At 36.2% G+C, this 22,802-nt stretch overlaps 6 protein-coding genes across 27 annotated transcripts in view; 3 read left to right on the plus strand and 3 right to left on the minus strand.

Annotated features, from left to right (window-relative positions):
- The window catches only part of LOC143147184 (uncharacterized), a 9,199-nt gene extending 5,835 nt beyond the window's left edge, over positions 1 to 3,364 (plus strand). For both annotated transcript variants that reach the window (XM_076312220.1, XM_076312230.1), the window contains one exon: positions 741 to 3,364. In XM_076312220.1, the coding sequence (XP_076168335.1) occupies positions 741 to 870 (130 nt within the window). In that variant the 3' untranslated portion in view covers positions 871 to 3,364. The remainder of the gene's footprint in view (positions 1 to 740) is intronic.
- Positions 1 to 7,110, minus strand: part of Zasp66 (PDZ_signaling and DUF4749 domain-containing protein Zasp66) — a 19,136-nt gene extending 12,026 nt beyond the window's left edge. Inside the window, exons 1-4 of one of the 11 annotated variants that reach the window (XM_076312142.1) lie at positions 6,689 to 7,088; positions 4,778 to 4,903; positions 3,366 to 3,589; positions 2,555 to 2,711 (exon numbers count right to left, since the gene is read on the minus strand). In XM_076312142.1, coding sequence (XP_076168257.1) covers positions 2,555 to 2,711; positions 3,366 to 3,589; positions 4,778 to 4,891 — 495 coding nt within the window. In that variant the 5' untranslated portion in view covers positions 4,892 to 4,903; positions 6,689 to 7,088. Of the gene's footprint in view, positions 1 to 2,554; positions 2,712 to 3,365; positions 3,590 to 4,777; positions 4,904 to 6,688 lie in introns of all 11 variants that reach the window. The other 10 variants (XM_076312167.1, XM_076312136.1, XM_076312117.1 and 7 more) reach the window with 10 other exon arrangements.
- Positions 7,111 to 7,475: 365 nt separating this feature from the next.
- Positions 7,476 to 9,803, minus strand: LOC143147140 (isovaleryl-CoA dehydrogenase, mitochondrial). The gene is made up of 8 exons (XM_076312102.1): positions 9,592 to 9,803; positions 9,294 to 9,383; positions 8,993 to 9,214; positions 8,449 to 8,776; positions 8,281 to 8,374; positions 8,114 to 8,204; positions 7,869 to 8,037; positions 7,476 to 7,790 (listed from the first exon to the last, which is right to left on the minus strand). Exons 1-8 carry the CDS (start codon positions 9,730 to 9,732, stop codon positions 7,657 to 7,659), a joined length of 1,269 nt encoding a protein of 422 aa, XP_076168217.1. The 5' UTR covers positions 9,733 to 9,803; the 3' UTR covers positions 7,476 to 7,656.
- A 359-nt stretch (positions 9,804 to 10,162) lies between these two features.
- Pdxk (pyridoxal kinase) lies at positions 10,163 to 17,167 on the minus strand. Of its 6 annotated transcripts, none has more exons than XR_012994307.1 (9): positions 16,874 to 17,165; positions 16,218 to 16,317; positions 15,979 to 16,122; positions 15,769 to 15,889; positions 15,554 to 15,696; positions 15,309 to 15,488; positions 15,021 to 15,232; positions 13,276 to 13,446; positions 10,408 to 11,049 (listed from the first exon to the last, which is right to left on the minus strand). XR_012994307.1 is itself a non-coding variant. In XM_076327186.1 (7 exons), exons 1-7 carry the CDS (start codon positions 16,964 to 16,966, stop codon positions 15,123 to 15,125), a joined length of 891 nt encoding a protein of 296 aa, XP_076183301.1. In that variant the 5' UTR covers positions 16,967 to 17,166; the 3' UTR covers positions 10,163 to 15,122. The 6 variants fall into 6 exon arrangements, 1 of the variants encoding a protein (XP_076183301.1); XR_012994308.1 differs by having other exon boundaries at positions 10,409 to 10,984; positions 13,264 to 13,446; XR_012994309.1 differs by having other exon boundaries at positions 10,410 to 10,984.
- On the plus strand, positions 10,188 to 15,190 carry Rpiii128 (RNA polymerase III subunit RpIII128). 2 transcript variants are annotated; one of them, XM_076327125.1, is made up of 16 exons: positions 10,192 to 10,523; positions 10,608 to 10,762; positions 10,839 to 11,015; positions 11,080 to 11,371; positions 11,457 to 11,614; positions 11,674 to 11,779; positions 11,851 to 12,036; positions 12,115 to 12,228; positions 12,314 to 12,514; positions 12,596 to 12,873; positions 12,951 to 13,090; positions 13,165 to 13,757; positions 13,852 to 14,098; positions 14,169 to 14,333; positions 14,411 to 14,541; positions 14,610 to 15,190. In XM_076327125.1, the coding sequence occupies exons 1-16, from the start codon at positions 10,446 to 10,448 to the stop codon at positions 14,991 to 14,993; spliced, it is 3,405 nt and encodes a 1,134-aa protein (XP_076183240.1). In that variant the 5' UTR covers positions 10,192 to 10,445; the 3' UTR covers positions 14,994 to 15,190. The 2 variants fall into 2 exon arrangements, with proteins under 2 accessions (XP_076183231.1, XP_076183240.1); XM_076327116.1 differs by having other exon boundaries at positions 10,188 to 10,523; positions 12,314 to 12,873.
- On the plus strand, positions 16,514 to 22,387 carry LOC143154979 (uncharacterized). Of its 5 annotated transcripts, none has more exons than XM_076327148.1 (6): positions 16,514 to 17,157; positions 17,679 to 17,919; positions 18,776 to 18,999; positions 19,551 to 19,833; positions 20,157 to 20,343; positions 20,415 to 22,387. In XM_076327148.1, exons 2-6 carry the CDS (start codon positions 17,690 to 17,692, stop codon positions 21,933 to 21,935), a joined length of 2,445 nt encoding a protein of 814 aa, XP_076183263.1. In that variant the 5' UTR covers positions 16,514 to 17,157; positions 17,679 to 17,689; the 3' UTR covers positions 21,936 to 22,387. The 5 variants fall into 5 exon arrangements, with proteins under 5 accessions (XP_076183263.1, XP_076183272.1, XP_076183253.1 ...); XM_076327157.1 differs by having other exon boundaries at positions 17,116 to 17,131; XM_076327138.1 differs by lacking the exon at positions 16,514 to 17,157 and having other exon boundaries at positions 17,557 to 17,919.
- Positions 22,388 to 22,802: the final 415 nt, after the last annotated feature.

Here is a 22,802-nt window from a genome sequence, read left to right on the forward strand (position 1 = left end):
TCGCGATATTTCCAATTGTTGTTCATCGATAAAATTACCCACAGATATGGGAATGATAATATAAATAAATCACTCCGGTAGATTTCGATCGAAACGTTTCGCAATATTGGGTTCTTCGGAAAATTATTTCGTTTTTCTTGGTGAAAATGAAACACGATCTTTTTAGAGTATATAAATATTTTATTAAATAACATATTCTCCATTTTGGAAAACAAAATAACTTTCCGAGCAACCCAATAATACGCACAAACGTGAAAGAGATACTTTACGCGGAAAGATATTTGTCCCGTACTATACACGCACGTCTATATATATGCATGTAAGAGTCGATCGTTGAATAATTGTCCAAGTTTATATATATTTAAAACGATTAACTTTTTAACGGCTTAGAAAACGTCCCGTAACGAATGCACGGGATATTTCTCGAGCCACGATGAAGTGTTAAAACAACACAAATTGCGCGACGAAATTATTATTGGGTTGTTCGGCAAGTGATTTCGTTTCTTTTTGAAAAATGAAACACGATTCTTCTAGAGTGTATAAACATTTTATTAAATTATATATTCCCCATTTTGGAAAACGAAATTACTTTCCGAACAACCCAATAATATCCAGCAATTGAATATCTGAGCGATCTCTAGTCCTTAGTTTATATCATTTGGTATCGTTTCGCGTGTTTGACAACTGTAACCCGAGGTGTTGGACCGCGCCGTTGAATTAACGTTGTATCGTATTTGCAGAGTCACGAAGAGACATTGGACGATCATAGAAAACCGACCCGTACGGCTAGAAGGGCAGAGTAATATGTTCGAGGAGACAACCGTGCAAACAGATGGATTAACAGCCGGAACGAAAGCCAGAGTTGAATGAACAAATAGTCCCGTCGTCCCGACAAAGAGATAAACTCGTAATTTAATGACCGCGCGTACAACTTGAGGCTAAGTGAGAGTTATATAAGACCGGAGAGACGCGAGATCGTTCGAGGGGATTTGGCCCCGAAATAATTTTTAAGTTCGTTTCGTCGTTCCACCGTGCACGTCTCTGAGCGTAAACTGGCCGCTGGATTTTCCTACCGATCGGTCGACGTTCTTAAAACGGATCGCGGAAATGGGCGAATTAAATTCGACAAATATTCCGTCAGGCTGCACCTTCGCGGTGATTCAACCGTGAATTATTGAATTATTTCAAAGTGCCCGAGTAATTTCGGCGCGGCGCGGTAGCGTGCAACTTGCCAGATTACCTCGCGCTTTGAAAACCAATAACTCATCGTCGGTACCTTGAATTCGTTGCGCACTGTACCGCCCGTTGTAATTATTTCAAGCACCGTGTGCTCCCTGTACGTCGACGAGCGTTATATCAGTTCGGTGCACGTTTCACGATTTTTAATCCGTGGACAGGAGACTCGTTCTCCTCTTTCGCGAGAACTCGACCAACCTCGAGTAATAAAGAAATCGTTGGCTCCGCGTTTCGAAGACCAATAACTCATCGTTGTACCGTTAATTTATCGCTCAACGAAAGAACCGTCTGCACCCTATCTATCCACGACGAATATATATCGCGTTGGTGTAGTTTTGCAATTCTTTAACCGTGGTGATCCCGCGGTTGCGCGTCACGGGGACGTTCTCGTCTCTCGTTCGCGAAAATTCGAACAAATTGAAAGAATAAAAGGAGAAAAAAATCGTTGGCCCCGCGGATAGGCCAGAATTAACAGCGGGCGGACCACGTCGTATCGGTCGAAATAGCGGTCTAGCTCTATACTTAGCGAGTGGTTTTGGCGTTCGCCCGCATAATTTCGTTAGAAGTTGTCGATTCCTCTTAGACTATTCGGAGCGTTGGTCGTTCTTTCGAACCGGGAGACAAAATCATCGATGATCACTCCGTGACACGCGTGCCGGATCGATGAAGTCTCGGTGTACCGAACGAGTGTTGTTGCGTAAAATTAGAAACAACGCGCGTTCGTGGTAGAGATGTGTGTCACGTGAGTGTAACAAGTAGCTTTTAGTACCTATGAAAATGTATACCTCGGTCGTGAGATTACCCCGCTCGGTTGGTGTAGTACGAGATGTTATATTTACGGATCAACGAACTCCCTGGGAAGATTAAACTAACTAGGCCGCGTTTACAAATTCGATTTCAGGAAGCAAATTCTCCATTCGCTTCCAAGAATCGAACCCGTAATAGAGCACAACAGGCGATTCAGATCGCTTGATTCGTAGCCGTAGAGTGCACACGAGTCGTTCAGGGTAGATTCGCTCACGTTTTCCTATAAAATTGTCGGTCCTCGTCTATGTTAAAGTTAGCCAATGAGCCCTCGATGGATTATCTTTGCGCTGGCAAAACACGAACGAGCAAATATTTTCGAACGACACAGGCGATAAAATCACGTTGGTCTAGGTCTAAGCCAAACCGTGAACATCCGTTTCATCGATCTATCGCGATAGAAGGGTAGCTCTTCGCGCTACGCAAATGTTTGCACGGTACTCGGAGAACTGTACGCGCACTTTGCTCGCTCCTGTTTCGAATCGTGGTTTAAAAAATTTGTACACCGTGATACCTGCGACAAGTAGACTCTCTCCTCGCGAACCTCGTCCAGATGATCGTGTGGCAAGGTGAACTGTTCCTGCGGAGTCGTTGGTCGACTGTAATCGTCGAACGATGGCGGCGGTACGGGACTCTTCGGCAAGTCCGTCGGTACTTTCGGTTTTTTGGGTCTAGAGCGGAACGAAAATGTCTTACTAACGAGTCAACGTGTAATAACGGATCGTTCTTGCGAGTGTCTTGTCGCGCGTTCGACAACCACTTTTCTGTATTCGAGTTTATCAACTGTGTTCAAGTTCTCTTCCGTAAGAAGATCGTGCATAGCCGCAATTTCGAAAGCAAAATTTACCAAAGATCACGGCCGAAAAGCTGAATATACATCGAAGCGAATTTCTTTGAAATAATTATATTCAATTTACAATAATAACGATAATTGTCCATTGTATTGATATTATTTCATATTTTTAGATATACTCCGTGTTTCTTCGAAGACGGTGACTGGACGCGGAGAACGCGACGAAATAATAATTAAGCGACGACCGTGCGATCGTTGCATCGTTCTTCGTCGAGGGAGACAAAGGACGCTCGTGATCGAATCGACGAAAAAAAAGTCCCCGACCGGAGAAAGTGGCTGTCGAGACGGGAGAAGATGTTTCTGAATGCGGCGAGCTGCCAGGCGCTGCGATCAATGCATGAGAATAATAGGAGAGAGAGAGATGGGGAGTCGTTGTTTAATGCGAAGCGTTAATAGTCGTGTTATGTAGCGCGGCAGTAGCGTTGTGCGACAAACGGAGCTCATAGTAATAAAGGTGGAATTGTTTTCTGACAGACTAGTGCCCGGAGCCCTGTTGCCAATGATCGGCTTGATAATCGGAGGTGACGTGGTAATGTTGATACGAGACGCACTCGACTGGTCAGACCTTTCGATTACAAGCCTTATGGATTCGGAGGTTTGAAGGAGGTTCTGGGCGTCTACGTGCCTCACGTCTCGCGCGTCGTAATCGTCGATTTTCTTGATCACGTCACCCCTCTGGAGCGCCTCGTTCTCCGACTGCGAACACAAAGAAAACGAATTTCCATCGTTAACAATCACGACGCACACACGACGTACGACGATCTCGAAGTAACGGTGAACCTTACGTTACCCGTCGTCGTTTCTTTCGCGATCCGAACAGCATCGAGGCGGTATTTCCGGCGACACGGAACACGGAGCGATCGTGCACCGATTCGATTACGCGTATCGGTCGCGTTGCTCTCGACGCGTCAAGAAACAACCATCGCGAGGATTTCTTCGTTACGATCGTATCGACGCGATACGTTCGCGTTTCGAACGCGAGTACCGTATATACACGAAACCGCGTTACACGCGTATCGATGTCACGAGTCGCGTGCGTAACGCGCGTGAAAATGGGAGCCCATGCGAACACTCGAATCTCGCACGGAAAGCGAAAGAAAATAAACCAGGAAAGGTCCGATACATGCAGTAACGCACAATTATGTTTTAACGATCGAAAATATGCGTTTGGCCCGTGTCCAGACGTGTTTATGGCCTCTCCCTTCTGCGTTCGATAATCGTGCCAGAAAGAACGCGGCCCGAGAAGATCGAGAAGATACACGAGATTGGGCCACACGTGACAGGTGGACGTGCACGAACGATGCATTAAATACCGGGGAACCTTCTAAAACGATATTATTACGGCCGAAATTTAGTCGTGATGCAAAACGTTCGAACGCTTTCGGTTACGTGCGCGCCGATTTTAGCGTTTGTGGGCCGAGACTTTGAAATCGATATCGTCCGCGACGTCCGGTTCGTAAGAGAAAAAAAAAGGAACCGATCGGATGAAAACACCGCCGATTTTCGGCGCTGGTCGTCGAACGGAACAATGGTACCATCGAGTACGTTCGGAGAGTAGAGATTTTGGCACGCGAGACGGCAAGAAAAATAAGATAACGGGAGGGACCTCCGAAGCGATAAATATTACGATACTGGCGCGGAACAAGGTTGTCCAAGTTGAAAAATAATCCCCGATCCCCCGCTGTTCCGTGTTTGCGGTAGGCGCTTTGCTGCCGTACACGTCCAATAATAACTGCACGTCGGCAAACGCGTGCGAATCCAGCGAGCGGTGTATTACTGCACGTATCGGGACCGGAGTCCCCAAGAGTGTGTGTGTGAGAGAGAGAGAGAGAGAAAAAAAACAAAAAGCAGCGATGATAGGAGTAAAAATGTTGAGGAACTCACGCGGGTGACGACGATCGGTGTGCCCAAATCAGCGCCTCCGGCGATACGTATCCCCCAAGGTTTGCCGGCGCTGGATCTCTTAAGCTTCACGATCACCGTTTGTTTCCTCGTCATGCTCTACTCCGTCTGTCACAACAACGCAATCGCGTGTTTAGAACCGGGCACAAAAAAAAAAACCGATGGGGAACCCCGGGACCGTTTCGCCGCTCGGTTCTCCGACCGTGTCGCACGACAACCCGTAGACGTAACGCGCGTGAAAGCGAACGAAGCGAAGGGGGACGCCGCGAGGTGCGAGCAGCACGTCGAAACAAAGGGGGAAGCGAACACGATGGACCACGAGAGAGATCTACGGGTCGTAAGGGATCGTTGGACGACGCGAAACCGTCGACGAGTCGACCCGATATCGTAGCCCGCGGCTTACGCTCTTTACTGGCAAACGGGAACTACTGGGCTGCACCGCCACTTGATTTTGACAGGCTTTACCTCTGCGAGCTTAGTTACCCAACTAGCCGGCCCGCCGCTTCTGCTATTCTGGCCCCATTTCGAATTGGCATACCGTGTGTGTATTGTTCTGGCCCGACCTGCACTCATTTCTCTGGCATTTGCGGCCTCCCTGACTTCGCTGCGTTTAGGCGATGGGACCAATAATCACGCGCGAAACCCAATATCGCTGGACTCCGTTAACACGTCGAATGCCACGACAGTTTTTCCTATTCGAGGGTGTCCACGACGATCGAACTGTCGCGCGAAAGGTACAAACAGTCCAATGTACGCTTTGTTATTTTATAATCGCATTAACGATACATGTTACTCGAAAATGTACACGTATTAGGAATCGTTCTTTGTGAATGCTAAACTGCACGATCGTTGCGTCAATTTTTCATATTCGAGGGTGTCCTCGACGATCGAACTGTCGCGCGAAAGGTAGAAACAGTCCAATGTACATTTTGTTATAGTATTAACGATTGATGTTACTTAAAGATGTACACGTATTAGGAATCGTTTTTTGTAAACGCTAAACTGCACGATTATTACGCCAGTTTTTCATATTACTCGAGTGTACTTTGTTACTTTATAACATCGCTAATGATAGATGTTACTTAAAAATGTAGACGTATTTATATACTTTGTTACTTTATAGCATCGCTAACGATTGATGTTACTTAAAGATGTACACGTATTAGGAATTGTTTCTTGTAAACGCTATACTGCACGATCGTCGCGTCAGTTTTTCATATTCGTCGAGTGTACACTTTGTTATTTTCTAACATCGCTAACGACATTGATTTAACAATGTACATTGGGGTTCGTTCCTCGTAATCGCTTCGAAGAAACGTAAGTTCGTAACCAACATGGCATTCGACGTGTTAATTAATTTGTATACCCGGTCGGTGCGCTTCCTTCCGTGCTAACAACGATAATAATTTTTCATTCGAGCTCGCCCGTTCTAAAACAATTTAACCGACCACCCGGGATACGGCCAGGATGTACTGGCTCGCGCGCAAGTGTATATCTTTTACGAATACGCTCAACCCTAACGCGATTTTGATGTAACGAGCTGTGAAAATTGATGGCACGATACTCTCGTAACGCAATTTCCAATGTACAGTACCGAATTGTTCTCCGGGTCGCACCAAATCGAATTATATATATATATATAAAAGGAAATGATAAATTGATCTGGTAGATTTCAAATGAAAAATTGTTCAATGATACGGAAAAATGTGAACGACGAAAATACTCTTTGCCCGGAAGACGTTTGTCCGGTACTGTACTCGATAACTTGGATAACCATAGCGCGAATATTTCCATCGGATTGTCCAGGTTTCGTTTAACGCGAATTGACCGTGTTACAGAAGGGTTGAGCGTACTTCGTATGGAACGATGAGGGTAATTAACGCAGAGACTTACTTCGATCGTAGGACAGGCCGAGAGCGAGTGAATCTGAAACACTGTCCGTTGGTTCTCGTTTTCCAAACAACGAAGGAGAGGTGCGACCGTGGATCACGCAAAATTCGTACTCTTCGATCGAAAAGTTATGCGGGTTGAAACATGGTCCATCCACGGGGGTAACGTCATCCGTGTATCACAGAGAGGAATTCGAACGAAAGGAGTATCCGGGATCGGTCGGTTCGGTCTACCGCTTACTCACATAGGTCTCGTAATAACTGCTTATGGAGAACTTAAGGGCCATCTTCTCTTCGCGAATTCCCACGGGCCGGTCGCTTTCCCTTTTTCCTACGCGGACGTACTTTCACCGAGTGACGTCTGCCAGCGCCCGAAAGCTTCTCTCCCCTATCTGGCTTCGATCTAATTAGTTTGGCTGCACTGTGATTAATGAGACTAGATCAAGAGGGAAAGGGGAAGGAGCAAAAGAGAGTTGGTGCGATGAAACGAGAGGAAGAGAGTGTACGTAAGTTTGACTTAAATTAGCAACCTATAGCGCGAAAGGTTAGTCAATCATAGTCTTCGAGACTGGACCGTTCTAGTGACTCATTTATCTCAATTTACACGATCCTAAGAAAGTGTACACATATCTATTGGGTTGATATGCAGATTGGCAATGCTAATGACCTATTAATCGCTTAGCGATATGCCGTTCGGATGATACGGATTGTTCGTGTCGCTAAGAATGGATCCACGATGCGAAGTGAAGCTCGGAAAAGAATTAAAAATAATTTGGGTCAACGGTACGGGATAGGAGCAAGTAGTTGTATTAATTAATAAAGGTTCAAACGTAACACGTCTCGGCGAGGGATCATTCACGACACCTACGTATACGAAACGTATCTTTCTTTATAAATTTTGTGAAAAAATTATCTCAAAAATGTTCTCATTCGTTTTTTTTCATCGGAGCTGGTAGAATAGAACGTTCCCTTTCACAAACATTCTTTGCTGATTTCCCTGCTGATCACCATTCGGCGAATTTCGCTGGTACCAGCGCCAATCTCGTACAATTTAGCGTCCCTCAAGAATCTTCCAGTAGGATAATCGTTTATATAGCCGTTTCCACCTAGAGTAAATTGTAGAAATTAAAACGAACGTTCCCGGCTAACGAATATTCGCGAGGGATTAAACCGAGATAATTTACCAAGTACTTGGATCGCGTCTAGGGCAGCTTTCGTTGCGCTTTCAGCGATGAAAAGTATCACCGCGGCGCAATCTTTCCGATTCACGTGACCACTATCGCAAGACCTTGCGACAGAGTATAAGTAACTTCTGCAGGCGCTCAGGCTCGTGTACATGTTCGCTATTTTTTCCTAAAATTCATTACCGTTTGACGAAAATGTAGATTCGACTCTTACGAACAACGACGCACCACAATGATTTTCATACCTGTACGAGTTGAAACTCCGCGATCGGTTTTCCAAATTGTTTCCTCGTGTGCGCGTAGTCGAACGTCACGTCGCAACACGCCTGAAGAATTCTAACACTCGACTCATTAATTCACGATGTTCCGTTGATTTCCGTAAAATATATTGAAAAATTTAAAGAATCCTTACCCCATTGGACCAGCCGCCAGAACTAGTCGCTCCAAATCTAAACCGCTGAAAAGAACGTACACACCTTTGTTGATTTCTCCGAGCACATTTCTATCTGCAATTGATGACAATAATCTGTAAAACACGCAGTCTCGTGATATACTCTACGAACAATTCGAAATTAATTACCAGGAACTTTACAGTCTTGGAATACCAGTTCAGCAGTGTTCGAACCTCTCATTCCTAGTTTATCTAATTTTTGAGCCGTGCTGAAGCCTTCGAATCCTCGCTCCACGATAAACGCCGTAATACCGTGTTGCGGTTTGTCAGTATTCGGATTCGTTTTCGCATAGACAACGATGGTTTCGGCATCGGGGCCGTTCGTGATCCAAAACTTATTACCATTCAAAACATAGTAATCGCCTTTCTTCTCGGCTCGTAGCTTCATAGAAACTACGTCGGAGCCAGATCCCGGTTCCGACATCGCGAGTGCTCCGATATGTTCTCCGCTACATAGCTATATTGAATATTCGTTTACAACGATTATATTCTTCGTAGAGAGTGAACGGAAACGATAAAAATGTATATACGTATACGAAGCGAACAATTTTTATCCACAGATATAAATTTCATTTAAAAGGATGATCATTCTAGTTTCATCTAAATAACCTTAAATTGTCCTTAACACCTCCAGTGATATATTTTTCTTCGTTTATTACATTGGCTACATTACCTTCGGCAGATACTTATTCTTCTGCTCTTCCGTGCCGTTTCTATAAATTTGATTGACACACAAGTTCGAATGCGCGCCGTAGCTGAGCGCTATAGCACCCGAAACTCTGCTTAATTCTTCCATAATGATAACGTGATCTAAATATGTACCACCTGTACCACCATATTTTGGCTCTACCGTTATTCCCAGGAGACCTAAATTGCCCAGTTTTTTCCAGAATAACTGGAAACAAGTTTTACAACTCTTGTCTTTTTCCATTCGAAACGATTTTTCGTTGTTTGTTAAATGTTTTGTTACTCACTTGAAGATCATCGAAATTGTTCTTCCTATCGATCTCGGCGGCTTTTGGAGCAAGTTCTTTTTGCGCAAAATCAAAAACCAGTTTCCGTAGCTATTAAAAAAAAAACAATGCAGATACTTTTTAACGCGTACACACATGATTTCAATTTTATTGTTTTACACACGGGTATAGAGCGGAAATTAAATTTCGAATAAAAAATGTTGATCATCGATTGATCGTTTTAAAGTAATACGCGTATGTAATGGTTGAACTTGGTGACCTCTGCACGGTGACCTAGTTCTATTACAATTCTACTAACCTGTTTTTGTTGATCATTTAATCTAAAAATATTCTCATCTATGCTATAATATTGTGAAGAACGTCTCACACTGAATTTATTGTTCAATCTTGAGAAATTTTGAAGAAGCACTTTTGTAAAATTACGAACACAAAACTCCATATTTGGTTATAAATATATCTTAAGAGTTAAGAGTTACATATCTTAAGAGTTAAGAGTTATATATCGTAAGAGTTAAGAGTTATGTATCGTAAGAGTTATATATCTTAAAGTTGATACGATGTACGTATCATGTATGGTATGTAAATATATATGTAAATACATACCGTAATGTGCTAATGTTTGTAATCTATACAAATATTGATCATAGTCATTTTATTAAATTGAATGTATTAAGTAGAAAGATAAATCTCGTGGTGACATTTGTAATTATATGTGTTTTATCTATAATAAAATTGTAATCTTAAATCTATAATGTCAATAACATATAATTTTTATGTGAATAATAATAAAAATCCATCCGAATTTTGAAAGAATATTTTATTTCGTTATAAAAGAATACAGGTGATGTTATTGAATAAAATACATTTAATACATGCTACACTTACTATTCTCTTTTTTAATTGTAACGTTGTATACATGTCAAAATATGTTTTGAATTTTCCAATCCATGCGTCGTTTTCTTATTTCGTATGTTGAAATTTTTAACGACTTTATTGTATATATACATACTTACATTATTTCATATTTGTAAGGTTAGCATGTTGATAAGTACTTGCCAAGGAACGAGAGATGAGAAAGATACATAATTATTTAATAAATCTCATTTAATTTTCTATATAACAATTTTGTATCTTTTGTACATACATGAAAAAATGGGCGAAATGAAAATTAGTCCCCACGATGGTATTAAAACAGAACAAAAGTATAACAAAGTTGTCAAACATATACAGGTACGAAAGAGGTTATATTTTTTGTATATTGTATTTTGATGACTTCATTTTAAAATAAACAACATTGAAATCATTTGTTTATAGGACAAATGGAAACTTGTACCTGCCTTTCTTAAGGGCAAAGGTCTTGTGAAGCAACACATTGATTCCTTTAATTATTTTATTAATGTAGAGATAAAAAAGATTGTAAAAGCAAATGAAAAAGTACTTAGCGATGCTGATCCTTTGTTTTATCTAAAGTAAGAAATGGAATTTTTGTTTGTTGATATATTTGATGAACCATTTATTACATCCTTTGTGTATTTTGTACTACAGATATTTGAATGTACATGTTGGCTCGCCCGATGTCGAAGAAGGTTTCAATGTAACTCGTTCTACTACTCCACATGAATGTCGCTTACGAGATTTAAATTATTCTGCTCCTATCACGGTAGACATTGAATACATCAGAGGACATCAGCCTATTATTAGAAATAATTTATTGATTGGAAGGTATAAATTTTGTTAAACATATGTATAATGTTACCTGTAAATTAAATTGGTTATTACATTCCAGAATGCCCATTATGTTAAGAAGTTCAAATTGTGTATTAAATGGGAAATCTCATTTTGAATTAGCAAAAATGAATGAATGTCCACATGATCCTGGCGGTTATTTTGTAATAAATGGTCAGGAGAAAGTAATTCTTATTCAAGAACAAATGCTTAGGAATAGAATTATTTTGGAAGAAGATAGTAAAGGATGTATTGTAGCATCTTGTAACAGTTCCACTCATGAAAGGAAAACAAAAACTAATATTGTAGGTAGAGCTGGAAGGTATTACATGAGGCATAATATTTTTCAAGATGTAAGTAAAAATTGTGTACATTGTCCTGTATGAATAAAATATGAAAAATTTTGTTTGTATATAATTATGTACTTTATATTGTAAGGATATTCCTGTAACAATAATATTTAAAGCAATGGGAATTGTGAGTGATCAAGAAATTATGCAATTAATTGGTACGGAAGAAGAATTTATGAAAAAATTTGCTTCTAGCTTGGAAGAGTGCCATGCTTTAAATGTTTTTGCTCAAAATCAAGCATTAAGGTAATAATTTGTTTATATATAATGTTATTAACATTATAAATAACACTATAATGTTTTAGGTTTCTTAGTAATAAAAGAAAACAAAAAAGGTATTCGGTAATAAAGTCCAGTGTCACAGATGAAGTGAAGGACATATTAGCAACCAACATTTTATCTCATGTTCCTGTTAGTAATTTAAAAATATTTACTACTACTATAAAATGTCAGGAAAGTAAATTACTGTATTACTATTACAGGTTGTAGATTTTAATTTTAAGATGAAAGCAACTTACATTGCTTTAATGATTCGTAAAGTTATGAAAGCACAATCTGATGGTAAACTTGTAGATGACAGAGACTATTATGGTAATAAGCGATTAGAACTGGCTGGTTCTTTACTGTCTTTAATGTTTGAAGATTTGTTTAAAAGATTCAATTGGGAGGTAAAATAATGTACAATAATCTTCAATGTTTTTTACTAGTATCTGTAGAAAAGATTATGATTTGCAATGATTTTACAGTTAAAGCAAATTGCTGATAAAAACATACCAAAAATTAAAGCTGCACAGTTTGACATTGTAAAACATATGAGACAAGATCAAATTACCAATGGATTAGCTTTTGCTATATCTTCTGTGAGTAAAGAATACTTCCTCGATTGAGTTGAACAAAGAAACCATTCATAAAAGTTAGTTTATGTAAAAAAATTTGACTTTACAGGGTAATTGGACGATTAAACGATTTAAAATGGAACGTCATGGCGTCACTCAAGTGTTATCTAGACTCTCTTATATTTCGGCGCTGGGTATGATGACACGAGTTAATTCACAGTTCGAAAAGACTAGGAAAGTATCTGGTCCTCGATCGTTGCAACCATCGCAATGGGGAATGCTATGTCCCAGTGACACTCCTGAAGGAGAAGTTAGTAGTGTATATGAATTCTTTAATAAAATCTTAATTAATCTAAACAACTACGATTATCTGTACAAAAAATTCCCACAGGGTTGTGGTTTAGTAAAAAATTTGGCTCTTATGACACATATTACTACAGAAATTGATGAGGAACCAATTGTGAGATTAGCATTCAACTTAGGAGTGGAAAATGTAAACATTCTTGGTGGAGAGGAAATCAATAATAAAAAAGTTTATATGGTTTTTCTAAATGGTAACATTTTGGGTGTAGTCAAGAATTATCAGCGACTAGTAAATGTCTTTAGATTGCTACGTAGAAAAGGCCTTATTAATGGTTTTGTTTCAATATATACACAACACCAGCACAGGTAATATTTATGTAAAAATTATGTCAACATATTTTATAACACTGCAGTTTTTTTGTAATTTTGTTATTCGTATTTAGATGCATTCAAATTAGTTCTGATGGAGGACGATTGTGTAGACCGTATATTATTGTACAAAATGGAGAACCTCTTGTACAAGGAGAACACATACAATTTCTTGAGCAAGGTGTACGTTGTTTCGAAGACTTTTTACAAGATGGTTAGTATATTTAAAATTAAAATTGTCTGAATTTTATCCACATGTATTTAATCTCATTATTGCATCATTAATAGGTTCGATTGAATACTTGGATGTGAATGAAGAAAATGATAGCACCATTGCATTCAATGAATCAAGTATCAATGACAAAACAACGCATTTAGAAATTGAACCTTTTACATTACTTGGAGTTTGTGCTGGATTAGTACCATACCCTCATCATAATCAAAGTCCAAGAAATACTTATCAATGTGCTATGGGTAAACAGGCAATGGGAACTATCGCCTATAATCAGCGTAATCGTATTGACACCTTGATGTATAATTTAGTATATCCTCAAGCACCTATGGTGAAATCTAGAACGATAGAATTGATTAATTTTGATAAATTACCTGCTGGTCAAAATGCAACAGTAGCTGTCATGTCATATAGTGGTTATGATATTGAAGATGCTCTTATCTTAAATAAAGCTTCAATTGATAGAGGATTTGGGAGATGTTTGATATATCGAAATGCAAAATGTACATTAAAACGATACGCTAATCAAACATACGATCGAATAATGGGTCCATTAATAGATTCAAATACAAAAAAATCGGTTTGGAAACATGATATTATTGATAGTGATGGAATTGCAGCACCTGGTGAAATGGCAGAAAACAGAAAGGTTCAATTTTGAGGATCAATGATTAATAGTAAATAAATTAGATTTTAGACTTGTCTATGTAAACAAAAGGAATGTGCTTTTACTTTCTTTATAGGTAATGGTAAATAAATCGTCGCCCTCTGCAAATATTGGTCCAGTAAATTCTGGTAATGTACAAACACAAACTGAGTATAAAGATGTTCCAGTAGTTTTTAAAGGCCCGGTTCCTGCGTATGTTGAGAAAGTTATGATTTCTAGTAATGCAGAAGATGCATTTTTGATTAAATTATTATTAAGACAAACTAGAAGACCAGAGATAGGTGATAAGTTTAGTAGTCGACACGGACAGAAGGGTGTAACTGGTATGTATTTTAATCATTTAAAATTATTTAAAATTGCAAATTTATGTTTTCATTACTTATATCTATATAGGTTTGATTGTGGAGCAAGAAGATATGCCATTTAATGATTATGGTATATGTCCTGATATGATTATGAATCCGCATGGTTTTCCTTCACGTATGACTGTCGGAAAATTAATAGAATTACTTGCTGGAAAAGCTGGTGTTGTAAAAGGACAGTTTCATTATGGCACAGGTATATTTATAATAAAGTTTTCCCTCTTAATGATTGTTATGACAACAATTTAAAATGATGACATAATTTTAATTTAGCCTTTGGAGGTTCAAAAGTGGAAGATGTTTGCGAAGAGTTGGTAAAGCATGGTTACAATTATTTGGGTAAAGATTTCTTTTATTCTGGTATTACAGGAGAACCATTGCAAGCATATATTTATTCTGGACCTGTAAGTTAATATTTTAACATTTGCTTGATTTTATAACTACATTATACTACAAGTATATTTAAAAACAGGTTTATTATCAAAAATTGAAGCACATGGTACAGGATAAAATGCATGCTCGTGCTCGCGGACCAAGAGCAGTATTAACCCGTCAACCAACCGAAGGTCGTGCCAAAGAAGGAGGTTTACGATTAGGTGAAATGGAACGGGATTGTCTGATTGGATATGGTGCTAGTATGATGTTGATAGAAAGGTTGATGATATCTAGTGATGCATTTGATGTTGATGTATGTAACAAATGTGGTCTAATGGCATACAGCGGTTGGTGTCACAGTTGTCGTTCTAGTTCGTGTGTTTCCACAATTTCTATGCCTTATGCTTGCAAGTTACTTTTTCAAGAACTACAGTCTATGAATATCGTACCTCGTTTGACATTAAAAAATTATTGCGAATAATTTTACATATTTTGAAAAGCTACTTACAAGATACTGCGATTTATATGTGTAAATATATTTATTATATTGTAAATCCGACAATAGGTTTTGCACATTTTAAAATTATATACAATTGTAACAAAATCGACGTTAAAGCGGTTCGGCAAGTAGTCGCATCTCTGGATTTTCAATATAACGCTTGCTTTGTATTAAGCGAAGTTCAATTTTCTTTGAAAATTGTGATTCCTCATCTTGGCATGCTAGTGAATATTTAAAATAATGTTACTATTTTTTTTAGTATTTTTACATAATAAAATAATTTAAATAGATATATACTTTTGAAATGTTCATAAGTTTTTAGTAGCACACTGTGTAATGTATTTACAGTCATTTCGAAAGCATTTTTCATATTATCTTGCAAGTATGTGTGAGCTAAAAACAAAGCAGTGAAAAGATCTCCAGAACCCGTAAAGTTAGTTGGTATTTTTGGAATGTTGATCTTTATTAACATATTATCTGAAATTAAATCCCATATTTGAAGAAATTTTACTTGTTGAAGGTTGATTGTATTATTTCATTACCTTTTATTGTGCTGAGGGTAGCTGTTAATTTATTATCGATTTCTGTTGATGAGATAGCTACTATTTGTGGACCAAGTTTATGTAATTGTTTTAGAGCACTTTTTAATTCAGATATTGTACTGATTTTTGTATCACTAAGTAGTCTGAAACAAATTTGAATTATAAACACTATTTTTTCTTAAGTTGTATTATAATTATGAAAGTATTTAACATACTCTGCTTCAAATTGATTTGGTGTTATAATATCTGCCAATGGTACTATTTCTGTTTTGTAAATTTCAATCAATGTCTCAGGAACATACAGTTTCCCATTATCTCCCATAACAGGATCACATACTTGCATTAAAAAATTTATGGTTAATATGAAATTAATAACTCCAATAGTTCATATAATTATACCATATATAAGATTAGATAATGGTTACCATATATGAGATTAGGATTTTTATGTTTTAAGGCACGAACCACTTCTACTATTTTCTTCAAAAAAGAAGCAGAACTAACATATCCAGTGAGTAAATAAGTATAATTATCCAAATTATTTTGTATCAATCCATCTATTAAATCATCTATAAAATGACCACTAACAATAGAAAAACTTAAAAATAAAGTTTTAAAAGAATTTATATTCTGTCCTTTGTGTTTATAGAAACATTTATCTTACCTAAGTCTTTATCATTTAGTATTTGACCTTTATAGACCTCGTATTCAGTATGATTTGACAGTTGAACAGAATTAATTGCATCTACCTCAAATCCTAATAACTAAAAAAAGAACATTATACTTTTACATTTTGTACTGTATATTGTAATATTCACATATTATTTATCTTTGTTATAGTTTAATTCTGTAAAGGTTGATGTTTAAAATCATAATTGAATTTAAAACAAATGAGAATGGATCTTGTAATTCGTAGCCTGTAGGTATAGGCCAGGGATTATAACCGTAACCCTAACGCGGGAGTAACTCGCACAATCGCTAACTCATGACATCGAGGTAGTGATAACTCGGATAACCCGGTCTTATTACGGTTTACAGTAATAGGATAAATAAGAACTGCTGATTTTTTATTTGCAAAATAAGAAAGTAAGCGTCTATACGAATGTCATCATCGTTGGATCGCCATCTAAAATATCACACATACCGCGTTACATGTTAGATTGCAATTGTTTTAGATGCATATTTGGTTAGGCAGCGGTTAAAATCCCACTATAGGCAGCTGTCTGAAGATGATAAATGAATGATATCGGTGACATTGCAAATGCCACAACAGCGTATGTAGGCAATTTATTAATTTTACAATATGGGCGTGTCGTTTACTTGTAATGGAAATGTTACACTTTTATTGCCAACGTAACCGAACACTACGTGACTTTGTATCGAAAGAATTCGCGGTGACTCCTTGGAGCACATATCGATCGATTAGTACACAGCACTCACTAAACAAATATTCAGTGAATAAAGCGTGGGATTGTACCGGGCATTCTTATATAAGTACAGTAATGCCCGTTTTAATCTGATAGGAGTCTGTATACAGATACTTATCTAGGAAGGTGACTTCTACAAAAGGAAACGAGAGTGAGTGGGACAGAGATACACAACATGTACGAATGCGAATTCGAGCATTAATTGCATTATGTTAAACTATTTTCAAGAATTTGTGGGGATCATTAGCAATGAATAATAAAGTGGGCAAAAGTTCGGACGCTAAAGCGGATACTACTGTACCTTTTTCTATTAAAAATTACAACAGTATCACTAAACTTTTTATTAGGACTGTTTGCGATAAGAAAATTTTTCTATAGATATCTAACTTGCAATGAAAATACTTTTCAATGTAAATGTAATTTTATCTACGACAACCAGAAAAGTATATTGTAAATATATTAGTAACATTATTTATATTATGTCAATTCCCATTTAGCTCGTATCAAACATTAAAGTAATTGTTTACAGAAAATTCTATAAATTCTTCATGATCGTAAGTTACATCACAAACGAGTTATACACATGGTTAGCAATAAAATGGAAGATCGAGTATACCGATCGAGCAACTTTCGTAAAATTATGATGGAACGTGGTGGCGCGTCTACGTTCGTGTTACCTCGTGATTTGTTTTGTGCAGCCAGAAAAAGTATGGCGACGTGGGAAGGCGAAAAATTTCAAGAGATTGAGAATGCCGACGATATTGAGGGAAATTTTGATAACATTCTCGTGACGCATGATCTTCAAGATTGCCTTGATGATAGCTTAGATTTAACCAATTTTGGTATAGTTTATGAACAAAGTGCCGTGTTCGATTATGAAAAGTATTCCGACGATGATACCCCTATTGACGAAAGGCTACCTAATGACAACACCACGGGGTAAGATCACTTGAATTTTTTATGTTTCTTTCTTATTTATGTGAAATGAATTTCTTTCTGGTCAGTTGTTTGGTAAGAACGAAAAAAAATGAAAGAACAAAAATTATTCGTAACCTATTCGTTTACATAGCAAGCGGTATTTTGTATCCCATCCTTATAAGGATATAACGTATTTTGAAATTAGACCCTTAATTTTCTGTTTTGTGTTTAATGTACTTGTTTTGAATTAATGTCAGAAGTTTTTGATGTTTTTTGAATATATCTCTTTAAGTGTATTTCATTGAATAGTATTTATTTAATATGTATATATGTGGTTGTATTTACTTTCAGTTTTTGCAAAATGCTAGCTGTATCTTTATTATTTTATGTCATATACTTGTAACTAATGTTTAAGGTTCAACAGTTTACAATTATCATTGTATCTATGAAACTATATAAGTCATCATTAAAGTTCTTTAATTACTCACACATAAATGATCAAATTTGATATGTATGATATAATTCCATTGATTATTTTTAGAGAGAAATTTTGTTAAATGAAGCTATGTTTAATTAATATAAAAATTGTAACATGATGAGATACATTTAAAAAGGATAAATATTTAACTTGTTCTTTTTATAATATAGTGCTATTGCAAAGTATTATATATAAAGGCAGTGTTAGAATGTTATAAATTTAGCTTAGGAGTAGTCACAAATAACAATGTATTTAACCAGGTGTTACTCATGCTTGGTTATTATATATTGTTTTTACTGGTAAAATTAGTATATATTATGTGTCAAAATATTGGATGTGTACTTCTGCAGACAAGTATATAAATATAGGTAACTAAATAATGTTTTAATTTTTTTGTAGGTCAATACATCATACAATTAGCCCTCATGAAATTTATATGCGAATTCATCCTGGTCAAGATGATATATTACCAAGTGAGTCTTTGCATACAACTATCAAAATTGAAAGCGCACTTCCAGATACAAGTCAAAAACATATTGGTCGTTATACCTGTGAATATGAGGGTTGTAATCGAACATACAGCACGGTTGGAAATTTACGTACCCACATGAAAACTCATAAAGGTAAGATTTTTATACAATTCTTAACTTAAAGCAAGTAAACATTTTGAATGATATGAATGAATGTCTATGAAAAATGTTGAAAGTATTTGAGTTACTAATACCTCAAACTATAGTCATGAGCTTTAACAGTTTTCTATTGTACTTTTAAATAGTACAAAGCATTATTAATAATATTTTTTACCTTCATTAATAATTATTATTTAATTTTTGTGATTTTAAATAATGTTATGTGCTTTGCACATTGTACTTATATGGCTAGCATAACACATACTAATTTGTATATGTCCTTTTTGTGCTTTCTAAGATTGAGGGAAACAAGGTAGGTGTGTGAAATGTTACTATTGTTATTGTTAATTTTCATATTCTAAACAAATTAGAATCTATGAAGTGTGTTTGTGCTATAAACAATTTTTTTATGTATACTTTTATTCATTATAAAGTCATCACTGCTGGTATAAAGGGATCGCTTCGACCTGCATGGCTTTCAGATACCGCAAGCAATAGGTAGCCCAGCAAACTTTTTATGTGGAGGGAATTCTCAAAACTTTCAGGCGAGTATCGATTTAAATGTGCAGAACCAAGTTGTGGCAAGGCCTTTCTCACGTCGTACAGCCTAAAGATTCATATTAGGGTACACACAAAAGTAAAACCATTTGAATGCAATCACAAAGGCTGCGAGAAAGCATTCAATACCCTTTACAGACTGAGAGCTCACCAAAGACTTCACAGTGGCAACACATTCAACTGTGAAGAGACTGGATGCGTTAAGTTCTTCACTACTCTAAGCGATCTCAAGAAACATATTCGTACTCATACTCAAGAAAGACCTTACAAGTAGGTTTTTTGGTATTTTTAATTACTAATTTTTATATTCGGTTTTTTGCTTAATTTTGCTTGTGTATTGTACTTCTAATGTATATTTCAAGGAGATTAAAGATATGGATGTATATAAAGTATGTGCGTAATATTAAAAATCAATAATTAACTTAAAACTTATTAAATTTCTGATTTACAAGGATTAGCTCAAATATTAATGTATTAAACACATTCCTATATTTTTATATTACATCATGTTCTTATACATTTTTTACCAAACAGATTATATGAAATATACTATGTGCAATATACATATGAAATAACATAAATTATTTTTCCAGATGTCGAGAAAAAGGATGTGGTAAAGCTTTTACAGCATCGCATCATTTAAAAACGCATAAAAGGACGCATACGGGAGAACGACCTTATGTCTGTACTTATGAAAACTGTAAACGGTCCTTCACCACACCCCATAGTTTAAAGAGTCACTTAAAAACTCATAAGAGAATAATTAATAATGACGAAGCGGTATGTATTAACGGTACAAAAACCTTTTACACTATTGAATGTTTGTATTACGATACACTATTTTACTACAGAAACAAGACGGAAATCAAGATGATAGCGGAAACCAAAGAAATAGCGATTTATCAAAGTCAGAAACTGATATCGTTGAAGTAACTCCTAAGAACATAAATGTGCCATCTTACGCTATTATACCATTATCCAGTAGAACGAAAAATAACGAAAGTATAACTTACTTACCCACAGAAAATGTAAACGATCAATCAACTTCTACAAATGATATGTTGAACATTTTAAGTCAAAATAGACTTAATAAAGAGGTTGATTATAATATTAATACTAAAAGTATAGAAGATTCAAATAAAACTGCAGAAGTCACACTCCTTACATCAGAAAATATTATTTTAAACAATTTTAACGAACCCACGATTGATAATTTTAATAACAATGAAAGTTATGATAAATTTAAAATATTCAACGATGTAACTCGTTCGAATTTACAAGATCAAAATCAACAATATACATCTGATTCTTCACCAGAAGCACAAGATAGTACGGCAAATACAAAGAAATCTAACTCGATAAATTTGGAGCAAAAAATTATACAGGATGGTTTACAGAATACAATTGCTCATATATCGGAAGGAACAGATTTTACAAGTGATGTACAGCAATATGAGAATCAGACATCCATCAATGAGAAAGCATATAATAATGAATCAAATGCAAATGCAACATTGTACAGTTCGAATTCTATTACTAGTCATGTATCAAACATAATTAGTTCCTCCAGCGAGACTCAGCTTTTTGATAGTGGAATAGAAAATCTATCATTTGCTAGTGGCACTTTACGAACTGGATCTCTTAATGAAGTTGAACAGTCACTGAATTCTAGTATTGTTACAACCGCGCAATCGGAAGCTATTGAACTAGCTATAGCATCCGAAGAGGAATTACCTTCTCCTTGGATGGACGTCATGGCACTGGCGACTCCATCTGCTTTAAGGAGACAGTCGTGGTCTGAATTGAATGCTTTTCCAACGGCCGTTCATTCGTTAGTCGATCTAGTTGAACCAGAACCTTATCCATTACAAGTAGAAAATCAATTAGAATCACTTCAACACTTGGACAACGTCAATTTGGTAGACGTGGAAAGCATTGCTACGAGCACAGAAACTACACATTGTCAAGAGAATATCAATGATAGGCAAAAAGAAGATAGCACAAAGATAAAAAAGAGTAGGAACATTTTACAGGAGATCACAGCTGAAGTGGACATATGCAAATGTATCGATTGTAAATGCTATTATTTGCAAAATTGTCAAAATTGCTCAAATAGTCCAACAACAGAAGCTAATAAAAAGGACGTACTACCGAAAGTAGTAGACAATTTTGTGTCTTCTTTACAAAGCGAATGTTTGTGTGACAATGAGTCTAATGGTTGTGGCTCATGCTGTGTCGTCATTTGTTTAAAAACATTACAGCAATTGCAAAAAGTATTCAGTCGTAATTGTTGTAAAAGTGCTAGCGATGTAACATGTAGGGAAAAATTGATCCCATCATTGATGAAATGTCAGTTAACAAGAAACCAATGAAACAAATGTTTTATTATGCAACTAGTCATGCCAGAAGAAACATATTTTTGCATAAATCTTTAGTAAGGATTTGTTATTTATCGTGATCTATAGATTAGCTTGCTTAGCTTTAAACGCGATTTTTCACGTAAATATTAACTTTAAAAAATGTTACCTAGGACAAATTGAGAGTATGGGACTGTATGTACATACCTGTACTATATTTCAAGAGACTTTACTACGTAGATGCAATATATAGATGTTATGATACATTTTATTGTGTGCCAATATATTTGTAGATTTTTTACTTAAAAACTTTTACGTATATAACATTGCTGTTGCATAGTTTATAGAAAAGAAAGGCTCTATTGCTTTAACATATTGAACATATTGAACAATAATAAAATATCGATATTTAAAAGAAATGTTTATAATATACGAAGATACACAAAATATGTGGTCTTCGTATTATATCGGAGTCTATTTAAAAAATCTGAGTATATTTTACAAATGTTATATCAAATTTGATACTTGTATGTTACATAGATCGGTATAATATATTTTTTATGTACAAAAATAATGTACATACCATCTTTTTATAGTTAATGATGGTTGTAAAAACATTTCATATCATACATTTTTATGAAGGAATGATGTTCATTAATTCATATGGTATTTATTTAAAGAAACCATCGATTATGTTTAATGTACTAAATACTTTAGATAGTAGTTGAAATAAAATATTTATTGTTTAGTAATTGTTTTCTAATGCACAATACTTAGAAAGATGTTTAAAGATATTTCACTTCAGATTGTGACAAAAATCATTAAGTAATATTCTATAGTAATGTTTAACATTAAGTTATTCTTCTATGCTCTTGCTTGCTA

The sequence above is a fragment of the Ptiloglossa arizonensis genome, chromosome 1 (genome assembly GCF_051014685.1).
Source record: "Ptiloglossa arizonensis isolate GNS036 chromosome 1, iyPtiAriz1_principal, whole genome shotgun sequence".
NCBI lineage: Eukaryota > Metazoa > Arthropoda > Insecta > Hymenoptera > Colletidae > Ptiloglossa > Ptiloglossa arizonensis.